At 42.9% G+C, this 17,445-nt stretch overlaps 1 protein-coding gene across 2 annotated transcripts in view; it reads left to right on the plus strand.

Moving 5' to 3' along the window:
• Positions 1 to 10,218: 10,218 nt before the first annotated feature.
• NR5A2 (nuclear receptor subfamily 5 group A member 2) overlaps positions 10,219 to 17,445 on the plus strand; it is a 100,305-nt gene continuing 93,078 nt past the window's right edge. The window contains exon 1 of one of the 2 annotated variants that reach the window (XM_068952136.1): positions 10,219 to 10,554. In XM_068952136.1, coding sequence (XP_068808237.1) covers positions 10,491 to 10,554 — 64 coding nt within the window. In that variant the 5' untranslated portion in view covers positions 10,219 to 10,490. Of the gene's footprint in view, positions 10,555 to 14,237; positions 14,255 to 17,445 lie in introns of those variants that run through there. The other variant, XM_068952137.1, reaches the window with a different exon arrangement.

The raw sequence follows: 17,445 nt of genomic DNA on the forward strand, positions 1-17,445 counted from the left end.
TCTGTGCTTTATTAAGGATTCTCCTGACATGTGGTGTGCTTAAAACCCTTCAAAAAACTGGAAATAGCAAACTCTTCTTTACAACACTTCAGTAACCTGGTAGGACAATAGGGTCTTTGTATTTTGGAGTGTCTCTAGGACTGAATCATATCAGAGATTCACGATTCTCTAAACAGCTTCTCAGAACAATGGTATAAAAGCAATTGAGGCTTAAGGAGAAGTACAAAGTACCACACATTGCAGCCAGCTTTCAACACTGTGGGTAATCAAATCAAATAAGATAAAGTAAGGATCACCTAACTCACTATACAGCCATTTAGGTCTCTGCTTTAAAGATGGTTCTTTACATCTTCCACAAGCAGAAAGCTGCAGGCTTACAGGTCCTGCCTGTGAAAATGACAGATTTCAGAGTTCCCCTTGGCACACAGAGGTCTTGCACAAAAGGCTCAGGATTCATAAAGATTTCATTTTGATATGTTTAACTCATATTTTCTAGTCAGCTCAGCTCTAAGATAGCTTGGCAGAGTAAAAAACACAACCGTGGATGTGCTGGGATGCTTAGATTTGGGGTGCGTTGGTCAAGCTGTGACGTACCGAAGTGATCATAATTATTTCTATAGCAGTCAACGTGTAAGAAGATGGTTCAAAGATAAGCAAGGAGATATGATACCTTCTCATAAAGGCTGTATAGAACTCAGCCCAACCGACCTTTTCCAGATGTGTTAGGTATGTGTCTTCACATCTGATGTTATCAACATCATTGCCTCCCATGTATAACGAGGCAGACGTACTGACACAGCTCTCTGAACTGAAGTGTTTCTCAAATAACCTTTTGCAGTAGGACCAGGATTAGCCTCAAATCCCATATGAATCTACTATAAAGCCCCAGAGCTAAAGCTTTTTCACAGAAAAATCTTTTTAAAAATAGAACAGAGTCTTTGCATGTGGCAGAAGAAACACTGGGATTTTGGCTTCATGAGTTCTTCTGTTCAGAGAAAAACTCTATGAAAGACCAACTTTCCCAGTACAGCTGCTTCCAGGGAAGAACATGAATGGGGGCTCAGTGACCCATGGCATCCAGCACAGTCTGGGGAACTGAAGCAATATTGCGGGTTGCAACTTTCTGACAGAACAAAACCATGGGGATCCAACTGCCTTCTTGCAATTGAGGTGTATTATATTAAAGAGGCGAAAAAATACAGTGCAAGCTCAAAGGTTAAAAGCAACTCTTATTATTCCAGATGCTACAGTGCAAAGGGTTTCAGCTTTAGCCTACTAGGATTGCCTGCTATTTTAATGCTCTATATGCAGAATATTTACTGTACTCCTTTATATAAAGGAAGCATTTCTGGTAGTTGCAGCACTGTCATTACTGCAAGCAGCACAAAACCTAACTTGGGCTTAATATCCTCAACACCTGTAACTCAGGAGAAGCTCAGTGTGGGGGCCAAGCTAAGATTTCAGAGGTATACAGGAGGCAGCAATCAGAGGAAAACTGCCCAGAAAAGTAGACAGTGAAAAGAAGACAGTGAAGAACCAGACGAGAGAAAAATGAGATCTAAAGTAGAAAGAGGGGGAAATAAGATCAGTGGCAGAATAAAGAAGCTAGAAAGATAAAGGTTTCTGTGTTTGAAGTAACAAAATGTGCTTTTACTCATGGGGTAGAAACATTTTGAGCTACAACAATTTCACTTGAATTATGCTAGTTTCTAAAGTCCACTGATATTACAGTAGAAATGATACAGAAATGCTTGACTTCCTGCCAAAATCCTAGAGCCTGTTGCAAAATTAAAGACTATTTACCAAACTTTTGAAATTAAAAAATAAGATAAAATTAAAAGCTCAACTCTTGTCCCTTCCCAACATTTTATATCACTACAATGTCAGTGACTTCACTAAAGCAGCTCTCACTGAGATAAATGAGGAAAAGATTCTGGTTTGTTTTGGTTTTTATAAAATATATTATACAGCTGGTCTGAGCCTCCTCTAGTGAGGTCAGTATCAGAAGTCTTAAGACTTTCAATGAGAAAAGGACTGAGAAAATGTCCATAATAACTGATAAAAGTACGCACTTAGACCAAGAAGAACCTTTCCTTGTCTTGGTCTCTCCAATTTTGTCTGAACACTGATCTTTGAGTCAGATAGAACTGCCACTCCATTCCACCCCTCTTCTGCCTTTCCATAATTTGTTCGAGTTGTGCATTAAGTAAATAATTGATCCAGTACATTATTCTGAAGTTCCTAAATGTTTTATACAGGACTGAAAAAAAATCACTGTAAAACTTTGAATATTTTGTAAAATGTGAAACTTTGATGAGAATTCTATACAACTTCTTGACACAGCACATGAGGATGCAGGGAAGGAGTGAGGGGGCACTTCTTGTACAAAAAAATAGGAGGGTCCACACCGACATCCTACACGTTATCAGATTCAGAACTTACTGTTCTGTTAATATGAAATGAAGATCAATATTTATTGTTCAGTCATTACCTCCCATGAACTGATGCACAAATATCAAACATGGCAGCGAGTTAAGGAGACCAGATAATACCAGGCATAGGTGCCATACTTCAGAAATAAGACTGAGCTGCACGTTGCACATGTCATGGTCCTCTCTAGTCTCTCACCTGCAAGAGTGTTTTCTCCCCTCTCAGGGTACTGGTGAGCAGCCAAGACAGGCAGTATACCAGCACTGCAACCGCCTGCTTCAGAGCTGTTGCTAACTTCTCACAATTAAGATTTTGTGAAGGTCAGTGGCATTTTTTCCAGACACCACAGAAGACAGCATGTTCTTCTTAGTTGCCCTTCATTTTGAGCTAAATTACTCCCTCCTTTTATAAAAGGAAAAAAAGGGAAACTTTAAATGAATAGGAAGAATCCCAAGAGACAATCAGATTGCCATTTGAAAAGCCTTTGCCTTCTAAGTTAAAAGCAGGCAGAAGCCCCAGCAAGTCCATGTGCTTCATGGAAGAGATGAGAACTCCTTTAAAAGGCTTGAGAAGGAAGGAGAACAGAATGTAGAATGATGAATGAAGTCACCATTGACTTTACTCACAAGAGTAATCCTACTGAAGCAATAGAAGAGTAATAAATGACTTCCCTTATATGTGAAGGAACGCCTTCTTCTATGTGAAAGCAAGATCATTCCTCAGGATGGGGAACACTAGTACCAATATGAAAGTGTTGATGGAAAATCTAGAAATTCAGAGAGATGTTTAACTAGCTTGCTTCACCAACTTCACTGCAGTTCTACATGCTCAGCCTTGCCCCAAGTCTTTCTGCTTTCAGATCCAAAACTTCTGGTGGATGTTATAGAAAGATCAAAGATTTAGGCAGGGAAAAGAAACAATAGGGCAGCCATTTTTTGTTTAGATGTTTATGCTTTACAAGCAGTGAATCTCAGATGAGTTTGGGATGGTAATTTCATGATGTAAAAGCTGCCAGGGAGCATCAGGGGCCAACTGCACCCTAAGGGAAGGCAAAATGAGGGCCACCACACGGGCTGGGCAGAGACCTCACCACTAAGGCACAATCCTACGGCACCAGAGCCGGACAAGCGGAGCAGCACAGCAACTGCAGCAGGTCTCGCGGAGGCTCCAGAGATGGTCAGCAGAAAGCAAGGTAACAAGGCATGTCAGAGGTTAGGCCAGGACATCTAAACAACAGCTCAGAAACAGGCCCACCTACAGCAAACTGAAGGAACAGTTTAGGGCCCAGGTTGGCGCTTAAATAGAGCCCTGGGCTATGGCAGGGATTGTGGGTGGGCACAGGTGAGGCTAGTCAGGGCCATTAAGGCCTATCAGTGCCCTCAAGGCCTTGACAAAAGCTTCTTTTTTATCATTCTTCTATTATTATTCTATTAAACAACTCTTATTGTATATATATTCATAATACAGTATTTTCCAGAGGTCATCATCAGGTCTTCAGCTTCATTGTGCACACCGTTGTCTGGATCACTGAAAGCCTTTCAGTCTAACTAGGGAATAGGCAGCAGTGACCAGAGGAAAGCAGCAGTGTTATGACGAGACTTATGTGAATTTATGATTAACAAGAGTAATTAAATATCTGTTACTATATCCTGGTGTGGTAGAAATACCCAGAAGCCCCAGTCTGAGACCAAGAAATTAATCTAGGCCCTATACAAACAGAATGGCTGAACAGTAACTAATGATTTGCATGCACAGCTGAAGATGCATTAAAAGTCCAATTCAAAATTGCTCACTGAAAACTCCCTTAAGAAATTCCAGGGGCTCCTGCTCTCCCTAGAAATATAAGCACCCAAACTCCATAGTTATCTTTGTTTTTTATTGTGGCCCAAGCATATAATAAAATTGCTATACTGTCTGATAAACTGTGAACACATTGTATAAAAAGATAAAAAAAATTAATTAATATGTTACACTAATCTATTATTCATGTAACTTCACTAGGGAAACTATGTTCTTGAAGGAATGAAGTATTTTTCAGATCTTAAGCCTATTTGTTCTGGTTTTTTAGAACTGTAAGATTCACCGTGCCTAAATGACTTAGAAGACAATGAAAAAGCTGTGTTTCTTCAATGTTATATATGCTTATGAAATATACCCATTCGATAGAATAGATACCCTATTTTTCTATGAAGCTTACATCTAGATATAAAGTAGTTATTCATCCTCAAATTTCAGCATATGTCTCCAGAAAATAACCACCTTAAAATCTCAATTGCCAAGAGAAAGACTAGTGTGCTGTTTAATTATTAGTGCCATAAACCAGAGCAATATTTACCTGCCTATAACAGAGCTTAGGAAAATCCACTTATCTCTCCTGCCAGGTGCTACATTTCTCACAGTTATTACAAAAATGATAGAAATCCTTAGTTTCTGAGTGGTCTGTAGCCCACCTTTCTCTCCTGCCTCATACCCTTCCCAAAGAACGTCAGCTTTGTAATTGGAACAAATTCTGGACCTCCTTGTTAGGAAGACAGAAGGAACTGAAAGGTCTTGTCTGCAGCAGATCTCACCCGTCACTCAAGCGCTGAGCCTCAGGTCCCTCCTCCTACCTGCAGTTTGGCCCATTGTGTGTCTTTGTGCGCTGCTCTGCAGTTTGAAAGCCTCCAGACATCCTTCTGTCCCTAGTGCAATGACTGAGTTTCAGCAGGGAGACACTCCTCTGCTTAAATGGAAAATGCTGTCCTGAACTGCTTGCATTTGCCTGTCTTTCACTTGTCATTTGCACTCACGTCCCGCTGACTCCATGGTTTCCAGAAAGGCCAAACTTTAGCATACCTTCAGCTTCCTTCAGGAGTAGAAATTAGTCAGAACCTCATCAGTGCACTCATAGCCTTTCAGGATTATGTCTCCTGAGGTAAGACTTGATATTTCCATCCTGTCTCACGCTAAGTTTTGGGGGGGTTGACTGTGGCATCTCTACACTTATGTACATATCTTGAAAAGCCAGAGAATCTAGCCACTGCATTCAAAAGGTTTTAAGTACCAGTACTTTAAGACTTTTTTCCTCCTCACCTTCCAAAGTAATATATTCCTGATTTTTTATTAACAGTGCCCTAAGAAGGAACTGTTTTCTGCTCCTGAGTGCTACGTAAAATGACGGATGAGTTCACAACACCTGTTGCTGGTACATACATGGAAGTAATTTCCCCTCACCTATTGCACAGAAATCTGTTCTTTTCTCACACAGTCAAATACTCTGCTCCTATTTCTAGTAAATATCTCCCAGATAAGCTTCAAAAAGGTCCTGTAAGTAACTAATTAATATCATTTTTCTTTGTATGTCAGTAAGTTAGACTGTTGAAGAAAAGGAGGCATGCAGGAAATTCAAATTGAAGATGTTTGGATAGATGGATGGGCGGATAGACAGACAGATAGCTAAAACTTACCTGGATAGGTATTCTCACACCATGAAAAAGTTTGATTTTCTCGAGTACAGAGCTCCGACACTAAATCTGTGCCCCACCAAAACTCATGCCGGTCCTTCAGTCAGGGCCAAAGCAGGACTTTGTGATTCACAACCGTATGCTTTCTTTTGCATAGAATTAAGTTTCCATCCTAAGCAGTCCTGAAGGCTTTCTGATTGCTTACTTAACATAAGAGAGTAATTACAAATGTCTGCATTTACCTCCTATTCTAGATATTAATTTATTAGCAGAAATAGTTATTGAAATAATTTATTGAAAGTAATTATCAGGGAAAAGTCACAGGAAGCAATTTTATAATTTGTACAATTCATTATTCACCTCTGAATACTGATTTCTATTAAACTGTGTTCAATAAGTCACAGAACAGAAATATAAAAGAGATTAAAATATTCTAAATGATTAATGTAATCAGGGAAAACAGTTTGCATTTTGAACATCCACAGAGAACTCACTGCCCTTCTACTCTCTGGAGCTGGATTTGAATACACTGAAAATAACAAATAAGGAGTGGCGGATGCTGAAATGTATTTTAGTGCTATTACATTTCGTATTTGATGTGATAAGCATAACATGTAAATATATGTATAAAAACCAAAACTAATAAGACATGCAATCATATCATGTGACTAAATAGTGACTGGGAATCAACTTCTGGAAACAACTGATCAAGCTAGAATTTTTACATTTTGGTACTATAATTATTTGATCGAAACACCCAAAAGGTGGAGAGCAACAGACAGGTCAGATTCTCCTAATTTCTTTACAGAAACACTGGGGGAAACCATAAAACTGTTTTTTTTAATGCCATGGTTTTCCACATCTAAAATTATACAAAATTCATGAAGGTAGAGAAAAATACACTGAAACTTCCAAAAGAATTTTAAATGTCTGTGATAGATCCAGAGGAATATTGGAATGACTGAAATGCAGACAAGTTTTAAAAGAGTGATTTCCAAATCAAAGAAGAGAGTTTGTAAATCTCTTTTCACCTAAATAAACCTCCAGCTGACACCAACTGGACTACTCTCAGGAGTGGATAGCTCATGCCTGGTAGGCTTTGTGCCAGGGTCAATGCCACGTTTGCCATGGACTTTCAGCAGAATGAGGATCGTGTCCCTCTTTTGATGTGTGCTGTGCAGAATGTTTAGTTTTGTTGAGGCTTACTGACAATAAAATCAACAGTACCTTGCAAAGGCATAGAAAGACAATGAGGAACATACTGGATTCAGAAGAGCAATATGCAAAAGGAAAAGGACAAATTCAAGAGTGACCTCACTGAATTTACACCTACATATATAAATCAGGAATTCAAACTCTTTGAAAAGGTCACTGTCCATTTGTCAAGCCATTTCCAGAGCTTGTATCTTACCATTCTTACATGCCCAAATTAAATATCAGCAATGAAAATGTCCACTAGAGGAGAAACTAATTCTTATTCCATTTTTGTCGTAAATGGTTGCAAAATAATTTGATATGCAAGAGTCCAAGGAGGGATTGTTGCCAAGCTTTTGAAATCAGGTACATTTTCATTGAGGACATTTGTCTGAGGGACAAAAAAGGGACAATTTCATCATACAAGGACTAGCAGGAAAAAAAACTAAATGTTTTTCAATACATTATCTTCCTGAAAGACCAGAGACAGAAAAGCATGTGTCAAATAGTAACAGAATTACCTTCCAAAAGCCTTGTCTCACCTTTGCAGGATGGAAAAAAAAGCCTGGAAAACACAGAGATATCAAATGAGTTCATGATGCTTCAACCACAATTAGGAAAAGCGGAAGCAGGAAAAGTTAGGAAGGCCAGCGCCTGCTTTACCAGGGAGTTTATTGTGAAAAGGATACAGTTCAAAACTACTGATCTAGTTCTTAAAGTACATAGCTTCAGTGGGACAACTCAGATGCCTAACATTACACACATCCTTATGTATCTTTCTCAGCTGGGCCCCAAAACATATCACTGCTAAATATAAAGAGCGGCTGGATCACAGGCTCTGGATTGCCCTGGAGTTTTCCTGCAAATTTCCTTTCCCCCATTGGACTGGGTATAAAGAAAGTAAAGAAAGTCTGGTTATGCACCTGGCATGCATTCTTCTATCAATGGAGATGATGTATCAGAAAGGGAAAAAAGAGCATTTTTAAATGACCTTGACATTTGATACTGATGCAAAAAAGAGAAGGAATGACAGTGTTCGAAGCCAAAAGCATGAAGTTTCTTTATATTTCTTATGATTTAGTATCTCTCTCCCCCACAGACGGCGGATTCCTTCATAGAGACTCTTGTATACGGGCCAAGAGAGCTTCAACAATGTCTCTGATGACACAGTGGAAAGTTTCTAACCACAGTATCATCTGCTGCATTTCTCTTTTATTTTATCCCTAGTCCCCAAAGACATATTTTTTTGCTGATGGAATAAAGAATTGTTTTTATTTTTTATGAATTGAATTTCAAATGTATTTGATCATCGAATGAATTAAAATAGAGAATCAAATTCTTTAGGTTTCCATGAAATCTGTTGCAATAGCTGGCTTCCAGTTTTCAGTCAATCTAATCAGATAAAGAAAATTCAGTGATCTGGAAAAGAGACCCACTGTATCTGTTTAATCAGACTTGTAACTTATTTTTTTTTCCTGTAATAAACAGGAAGATATATTTACATAGCAAGTTTTGCTTTTAAAGCATTTCTTAGACCTTACAGACAAAAATATTCATAACATTGCTGTAGGGAAGTATGGTACAGTCTGCTCACTTTACAAGTATAAAAAAGAGGAAGATAAAATTGATTTCCAGAAGTTTCTGGTGCACAAATCACCATGATTTTACTCGCCACATGCACCATTAACAAAAGGAATATTTATGATTGTGACTCATTAACTGGGTGACCAAATGTCTGGTTTATATGCTCCATCACGGCAAACAAAGCACAAGCAGTTATTGATTAAGAATTTGGAAAATCCCTCCATGCCATCCTGGCTAAGCTATAGAGAGGGGCAGTAGTGTACAGAACAAATGATATTCCAAGACGGATGGCTCTAAGGCCCAAGCCTCAGAAAGTCACTGCATGGTTTGCCACGTCAGCCCCATTTACAGGCCATGCTCTCATTTCTAGTCCTGACCAGATGAAGCCTGAAAAGCAATTCAGTTCGAGCACTAACTAACCTGTCTGTGACTTTATCATCAAAGCCTAGCCATTGTGACCACGTATATAAAAGAGCATATGTTGCTTTACAGCCCTCCACGAATTTCAAGAGAAAAACTCCTGCTGACTTCAAGAGGCTTCAAATCTAGCCCACAGTGGAATAACTTCTCTCTATTTTTCAAGAGCCTTGAAATATCAAATATCAGCCAATTATTCAGGTTTGGGTCTGATCTCACAAAGTGTATACAGGCTTAATTTACTGGGCTACAGTTGAAATGACTGCTGATGCCACTGCAATGAGAGGAGAAACAGGCCCCCACCAGCTGCAGCCTGCACTCAAAGGGATACAAATGCAGCACAGTGTCATTTAAAGACCTGGAGTGTCCCTGCATATCCACTGATGTGTGTGAAAGCAGCACTTGCCCCACTCACAACCATGCTGAAAAATCACCCAGGGATCTGCACAGCTGCCCACCATTATGATGTCTTTTTATAGCAAAACACTGTTGACAGCCATTTTACATGCTGTGAATGCGTTTTGTACCTAAGCAGCCTTAGAGGTGAACACAATACTGTCTATGTATCATAATCCTGGGATATCAATGTTTAACCATGCTGTAAAGCGCTCACTTTATTGAGAAAATAGTGTATGCTTTCAACTAAATGGCTGTCATCCAAACAACCTGGAGCTAGTCTCCAGCCTGAGGAGTAGGTGCAATAAAATGGTTTTGTCTGACAAAACCATCAGCAGAGATTTGCTAATGCTATTACTCAGGGTGTAGAATCCTAAACACATTCACAAGCCTCCTTTAAGGAATTAATGTTTGCTTGTTTTGCCATCCAAAGAGTGTTTACAGAAGCCAAAACAACCATGCTTGTTGTCCACTGTGCAAAGAGGTGATGACATCAAGAAGACAGGTCACAAGTCTGAGTTTATAGTCATTACACTTACATTGGTATGGCTTTTCATCCACTCAGTATGATCTTATGACCCCACAACTTTACAACCTTCCACTCTCCGGGCTTCATAGCACCTCTCCACTCTAAGTTAATCATTTCTCTGTCATTATCTGCCAAGAGTTCTTATCTTTTTTGCTGTCACTTTATAACAGGGCCCTCTTATCAAGCTGTACAAAATCACGTGATGATGCCAAACCTATCACAAGTTCCAATTCTTCTGATTAGAGACTATCATGAAATGGGATACATGGTTTACAGCAGGTCACTAATGCTGGAAAAAGTACAGAGTCCACTGCAAGACATGCTTGTTACTTTCTGAATTCTTGGATAATTTTTTTTGTTGTTGTTCATCACACTGACTTTCACTGAAGGTTATTATAGCCTGGGTCTCAAGGCCAGAAAAGTTTACAGGCTGCACCTCTTCTGTACTCAATGCTGTACACCTTGCACCCAAGGATACTGTATATTTATATCTAATAATGTCTTCTAGTTCTCACACAGCCAACATACAGGAATCTATAAAACATGGACTTACATCAGATGGTAAGTAACAGTTTTCTAACTGTTTTGATGACTCTGTGTAAATATACTAGACTTGAGCCTGTCCAAACTGAAAAAAAATCATTATAATTGGGGAGGCCAATAGAACTACTTAATTTACATATGTATTTATCCATACAGGAGCTTTATGATACTAGGTAAAAATGTAGGAAAATAGCTCATGAATCAGTGAAGAATTCTTTTCTCTGGAGATAATGCAGTTATCACATATATCATCAGACAATTAATGGTATTTTTATCTACTACAATTGCTAGTAACTGAAATGGTGTATGTGTATAAACATACATGAAAAGCATAAGTTTACCAATAGATTTAAACCACTTCTGGCCTGATTCTTCTGGATGAATAAAATCTCAGGAATGTTTTCAGATCTTTTCTGCAAGTATACAGATGTCAAATAGATTCCTTTATATATCTTAAAAGGGAGATACTTATTTGTTCTGTTGGGGAGAGGATGTTTCAGACAATAAAAGTCATTCAAGACTTTAGAGCAGCAGAGAACTTGAATGTTTTCAGTAGCATATGGAAATCCCACTCGTGCCATGTCGGGAAAGCTGGAGGGCACTGATGCTTCCACAGTGCAGGCATGAGGGGTGCTGGGTCCCTCGGGCTCCCACGGGCTGGGGGAGCCTGTGCTGCCAGGGCTGTGGTTCCTGCGGCTGGACCGCAGCGGGCTGCCTCTCCCCACTGCACTCCCTGCACTTCTCCTTGTGTCTTGTATCTCGGGTCATTCTGCCACTGAGAGCGAAGTGCCTTTCCTCCGGCAGGGTGACAGCATCTCCTGCCCGGCTGGCCTGTGTCCGGGCTCAGCCCCCCACAGGGTCCACAGAAATGGGGCTGAGCAGGGCTAGAGGTAGAGGAAGGCGTGCGGAGGGAAGCTTCTCCTTCACGGGTGCTGCAGGTGGGATGCGTTGGCTCCCTGGCCTGAGCAAGCCAGCCCAGCAGTGCCAGAGGTCCCACAGCCTGGGTTTTGTGGGTTTGCGCCGTATGAAAAAAGATGAAAGGAGGGAGCTTGGACCCAGGCGTGGGCACCAGGGCTCTCTCTCCTCCCCTTGTTCCCAAGGAAGGTCATTGCATGGCAGGCAAGGTGCTCGCCCTTATCCTGGGTGTGAAGTGAGCACCTTGCTGCCAAGGGAGGCTTTGGGGCCGGTGGGGCACGGGAATGAAGGGGGCAGCAATGGCTACAGGAAATTGCTTGAAATGTAACTGAAACCTGATCTTGATCTCCTGGGTGGAGCTGCCACTTCTTCTGGGGGAAATGAAGGGTGCACATGGGAAAAGCCCCCCACTCAGGACCCAGCCTGGGCTCCATCGCTGACAGCCTGCCCTCCAAGGGCTCCTTTCACACCCTCTCCCCCTCCCCTGCACCTCCCCTACAAGAACCTTGTCCAGCACTACAGTGAGGTTTGCTGGGCTAGAAATGAGTGGCTGGAGGAGTAATGCCCCAGGGACTGCATCATCAGGCCCTCCAGCCGGCTGGCCTTGGGGTCAATCCAGCTCCAAGGACAGGTTCCCAGCGCCTCTCCTCGGAGGGAGCCATGTGGTCCCTCCAGTAGTGCATCCACAGTGGTGGCAAGACACGTGGCAGCCTTGGCCTGCTGGGCACAGTTCCAGGCAGGGTCAGGCCTTACCTGGGCCAGGAGGGCTCATCCTGGGGAAGCCATGGAGAAGTCAAGGCAGGTGCCCTGTTGTGCGCCTTTGCAGGTGTGGGGTGCTCCTTCGCACAGCCCTGCCCCCAGAAGCATATGGAAATGAGGGGCAAGTCCAGCCTCCAAGCTGAGCCTCACTCTTTTGGTCCTTGCTCTGACTTTTGCTCCGTTCAGCTCCTGGGGAAGAAAAGGTGTTGGAAGAGCCTTCAGCATGGGATGGTAAAATAACCAGTAGTCTCATGCATGTGAAGAGTGATCACTTAGATAAAGTTTCTCATGGTGAAAGGATACAACCCAAGGAGAGGAGCAACTAAGACATTCCTCTCATCAAATTTTGTCCAACTCAGTGCAATTTTTATGGTTTCCAAAAAAGTGGCAGGTTTGGGTTCCCTAAATTGTGTGGATATGAGAGATAAATTGGTGGATAACACAAGGTAGCAGAGCACTGATGTCACCATACATCCAAAGTGAGCTTATATGAGTGCTGTATTGCAGACCTACTGGGACAGATTTGCAAAGCACAGCCTGGGAAAAGCTGGTGTAAATCCTATGAAACTATGAAATTCTGTGTGCCCAGGGTCCTAGGTATGTCCCAGTTCACGGTGGCCTTGCTGAAAAGTGAACATAACTCGGCATGTGTAAACTCACCACTGCGTACCTGTAAGGGTTAAAGAAGTGTAGCCCGCACCACCCCTCAGGCCTCTGTTTGGAGGTGGGAGGGAGTAGGAAGGACCTGGAGTCTGTTCTTATTTGCACTTGCAGAGTAATTCTTTAGAAGAAAGAGCTGTCCTCCCAGGGTGTAAGTAGAATCAGAATTGGGAGCACGTGTTTTTAACAGTAAGTCCTGCCCCTGGACTTTCACTTTTGTTCAGTCCTTCCCAGCACCTCCTTCGCTTTTCCCCCTCAAAGTCAAGGCAGAGTGAGCGGATGGCTTCTGGGGAAGTCTGCAAGGCGCCTCGCAGCAGCCCCCCTCGCAGCAGCCTCGCTGGCCCTGGGCCCTGGGCGAACGGAGGAGGCAGGAGCATGGGGAGTGCCTGCTCTACACACACGCACTCAAGTGTTTTCAGCCCATTTGGGGATAAGTTCATTTTTGGTATAAATCAGTGGTCAGAGTCACAGTAAGAATGACCTAGCTTTCTCTCAGCGAGAAGGGCCTCATCCAGCTCTCATGAATGCAAAACAGACCCTTTCCACTGATTTAAACAGGAGTGGATCTGTCCCCTGGAAAGCAAGCAGAGCCGTCCTGGAGCTGCAGCGTGAGCAGGCACTGCCCTTTGTTGACACCTGGGTTTAGGTTTACAGTCACACAGTCAAACAGGCAACTGGAATTCACTGGACCTTAATGGTACACAGTATCTTCCAGAGCAAGATCGTTAAATTGGCTTCCGAAAATGTTTATGAAGGTGCCATGACATTTTTCTTCTATCAGATTCATGGGCAGTACAAAGCTACTTTACTAGCATTTTTTTTCCTCTAATCAACCTCATCTTAGTGTCCTCAGGGATACTATGTAATTTTTATAAGCATTAGCTATGATTATTTAACACAAATAACTGTTTCATTAACTTAAAAAAGTGGTTATATAACAAGAAAATAATCTACTTGTAGTTTCTAACTGTGAAATTTTCCACCTTGTATAATACTTACTGCCATCTTAATTTTAATGTATGTCCTCAGGCAGTTTACTATATTATAATATAATTAGTGCTTTTGAGTTTGGCAAAGTTTGTTTTTTCTGTATTATTATTATTATTAGAATGCATATATAATGCAATTTTGTATGACTAACAAAGACAGCAAAGATTATCTTTAAAAGTTATATAAACATTTGCGTCTTCTGTAGAGTAGCTAAATACAGTAGAAAAATAGTTATATTAGGAAACATTCATGAGACTTTCAGGAGTGCTAGATAAAGTAAACTCCAGTCTCATTACAAATTCTTAGATTAGGATTTTGGCTAGTAATGATGTGGGGAAACGTCTGCTGGAATGAGTGGAGTTTGGGCTGTTGTGAGGACTGCAAGACTTGAGCCGTAAGCAAGTTGTTTATAACAATGTACCTTTGCTGTTATTCTTGATTTTTATGCTATTTTCTTCTCAATATACTTTTGGAAATTCAGTTTACTATTAAATGAGCTACTTACAAAGTGGCAGGACTTACATTTACAGCCAGCTTTTTCCGGTTAGTCTGATTTTAAATACCAAAATAGATGATGCAAAGTAACAATGATGATGCCCGTGGTCTCCTGAGGAAAGCCTGCAATGTTGACAAAATGCGTCCAGTCACTTGTCCATGTTGGTAATTTAAAGGTCAGCTCTCAAACTTGTCTTTATACAGGGTGAAAGGGAAGAATTATCTGCAGCAAGAGCTATGCTTGGCTGCAACATGGGGAAAATCATTACAGCTTCGTATGCCATGTTATTATTAACGTGTACAGTTGACTCGTATCACACAAGTACATTATATGCATTACATGGCTAACATATGCAACATGTACATATTAATATATATTAATATATTCCTATATGCAATGAACAGACATGCATATGTACATAATTCTTATTGAGATTTCTCCGTATAAACTATGCCTATTATATCTTTTCATGGTTTGTTTTATGATTATATACTTCTGTGTGGAGAAATCTTATGCGATATGTGTATATATGAGCTTTAGCTTTGTTCATGATAAAGATCAGCTATTAAATTACTTTTTGAAATAAAGTTTTTCAAGCTTCAAAACATAATTAGTAAGGGGGGGGGGGGGGTGGAGAGACGCAGACCTAAAACATCTTTTTTTCACCAGCGGATCAAGGTCAGTTGCCTCAGCAAAAGAAATTTCATTTTTAAGCCTGTCTGTGCAGGATAGAAATCAATTATCTCTTATGATACAGAGGCCAGTGCTCAGCCCTGACAGGAGCCTTGCTTTATATACAAATATATTTGTAGTTGCGTTTCTAGTTCAAGCTCCGGCGTTTTTAACTAGATGTTCCGCACACAGCTCCGAAAGGGCAGCACAGATAAAAGACAAAAACGGAAAAGCAAACAGCTCCCGGCGGCGGCAAGGGGCAGCGGGCTGGCGGCCGCAGGCGGCAGCGAGCGCGCCTGCCGGCGGCGGCCCGGCTTCCGCGGGCGCCCGCGCTGCTCCCGCGGGCGCCCGCGCACGGCCCCCGCCTCGCCCCCAGCAGGCAGGAGAGCCCGCAACTTTCCAAGCGCTCAGAGACGAGCGCAGCGCCTACTTTTTCCCTTCAAACCGTTAGCGGCAACAGGTCCCGGCAGCCCGTCGCCCTGCGCTGCCTTAGAGCGCCTTTTCCATATGGAAGTCAAAATAATTTATCGCCAGAAAGAAAAGAAACTAGCAGCGTTTCTGCTTGCAAAACTGGATCGTTAGGGGTCCCAATGGAGAAGGCTGCCGCGGGGAAGAGGTTGCGGTTTGCTGCCGGCGTGCATGCGGTGAATCCCTTCCGCAAGCTCCGGGCGGGGCTCGCCGCCCCGGCGCGCCCGGGGGGCCTCGGCTTGCGGCCCCGACGGCAGAGCTGCGGCCCCGCCGCCCCTCCGGCCGCTTCACAAGCCCTGCCGCCGCACCGCGCCGCACCGCGCCGCACCGCGCCGCGCCGCTGCCGCGCACAGGGCCCGGGCGAGGCACCGGCCGCCGCCGCCGCCTCCGGCCAAGCCCGCGCGGCTGCGGAGCGCGCCCTGCCCTTCCGCGCCGCTCCGCGCCGCCGTCTCGTGCGCGGCGCGCAGCTCGCTGCTCTTTAAAAATAGCCTCGCGGTCTTATTAATTGGCTGTTTGGAAACAGTGCTCTGTGCCGGACCGGAGCGGGTCGACACCCCCGTAAGGCAACAGCGAATCGTTCACAGCAGAGAAATGCAAGAGACTTTGAAAAGTGATCCTCTGCGGCGTGCGTTTTACTACAGAAAGTGTTTCAGCCTGAAGCACCCACTCTGTATCGCTGACAGCAGATCAAATAATAAAGAAAAATAAAGTATGTTTTTGTTTTTTCCGTTCCCTAGACAGGATAGTTTACTTTCCAAAGCTTAAGTTGGAGGCACTAACAACCTCCGCCCGATGAACCCCTAGAAATTAGAAGTAGTATTTCATCGGTAAAGTGATGAGAGGAGCCCGTTCCTGTTCGTTATGAGCTTTGGAAGGTTCAGAGGCACTCTTTCCTTTGCACGGTGGGGGTGATGATCCGTTTATGACCAGGAAGAAAGGAAGAAGGGAAAAAAAGATGGGGCAAGGAAGAGAAGAGAAGAGAAGAGAAGAGAAGAGAAGAGAAGAGAAGAGAAGAGAAGAGAAGAGAAGAGAAGAGAAGAGAAGAGAAGAAGAAAATAGAAAAAATGGAGAAAGAAAAGAGCGGAGTCTGATTTAGATACGTATTTCCTGCTGTGAAGAGCCTCGTGAAGTTGGGCGTGAGGGGGTGTGTGGTGAAGCAGCAAACACGCGTTACAAACTTTCCCAGCTGCAGAGGGGACCCGAGCGCGCCACACTCCGCGGCGTCTCCCTGCGGGCCGGGGCCATGTGTGCCGGGGCGGGGGCCGTGTCCACGCGTGCCCGGGGACAGGCTGCGTGGCGATGACTGTCGCCCCCCGTCTGGCTGAAGCCACCAGTTTCAGGGAGACATTGTTCTGGTAGACTCTGCTGCTGGCTGCAAACGCGGATGTTCAGCGGGGAAGGAAGGTGGGAACATGTTGTGGATTTCTCTCCTTCGAAAATATTTCCCAATAAGCCTTTTTGACTGTCTTCGGGTTTAGACTTCCCTAGAAAAAAGTTTCAGTCTTTCATTCATTTATTGCTTTCATTTGTTTCTGCGAAGTTTGCCTTGATCACTCCCCGCCAAAGGCAGGATACATCAGTCCCTCTTCGGGACACTTTCTTGCACAAAGGCAGAAGGGACCATGCTATTTGTTGCTCACGGGGCAGACCCTCAAAGTTGGAAACGCCCCTCCTTAGGGAAAAAGTCTTTGAAATGTGCCCAGCTCTGTGGCCTCTTTGAAGCTGTGAGAAATTGGAGCTTGCCTTAAATACCATCACATAGAACGCTCTACCTTGAAAACAAAGAGGTGAAAGATGTTTCAGATTATTTAAAAAAAATAGACAGTTTTTTAATGTAAGTGTACATACATTTAAATTGGGAAGTATAAAATATTCCAGGTCTTGCTCCTTGTGCTAATCAAGGCTGCTGGAAGCTCCCCGAGCCATCATCTTTTATAATTATAATTACA

The sequence above is a fragment of the Struthio camelus genome, chromosome 8 (genome assembly GCF_040807025.1).
Source record: "Struthio camelus isolate bStrCam1 chromosome 8, bStrCam1.hap1, whole genome shotgun sequence".
In the NCBI taxonomy this organism is placed as follows: domain Eukaryota; kingdom Metazoa; phylum Chordata; class Aves; order Struthioniformes; family Struthionidae; genus Struthio; species Struthio camelus.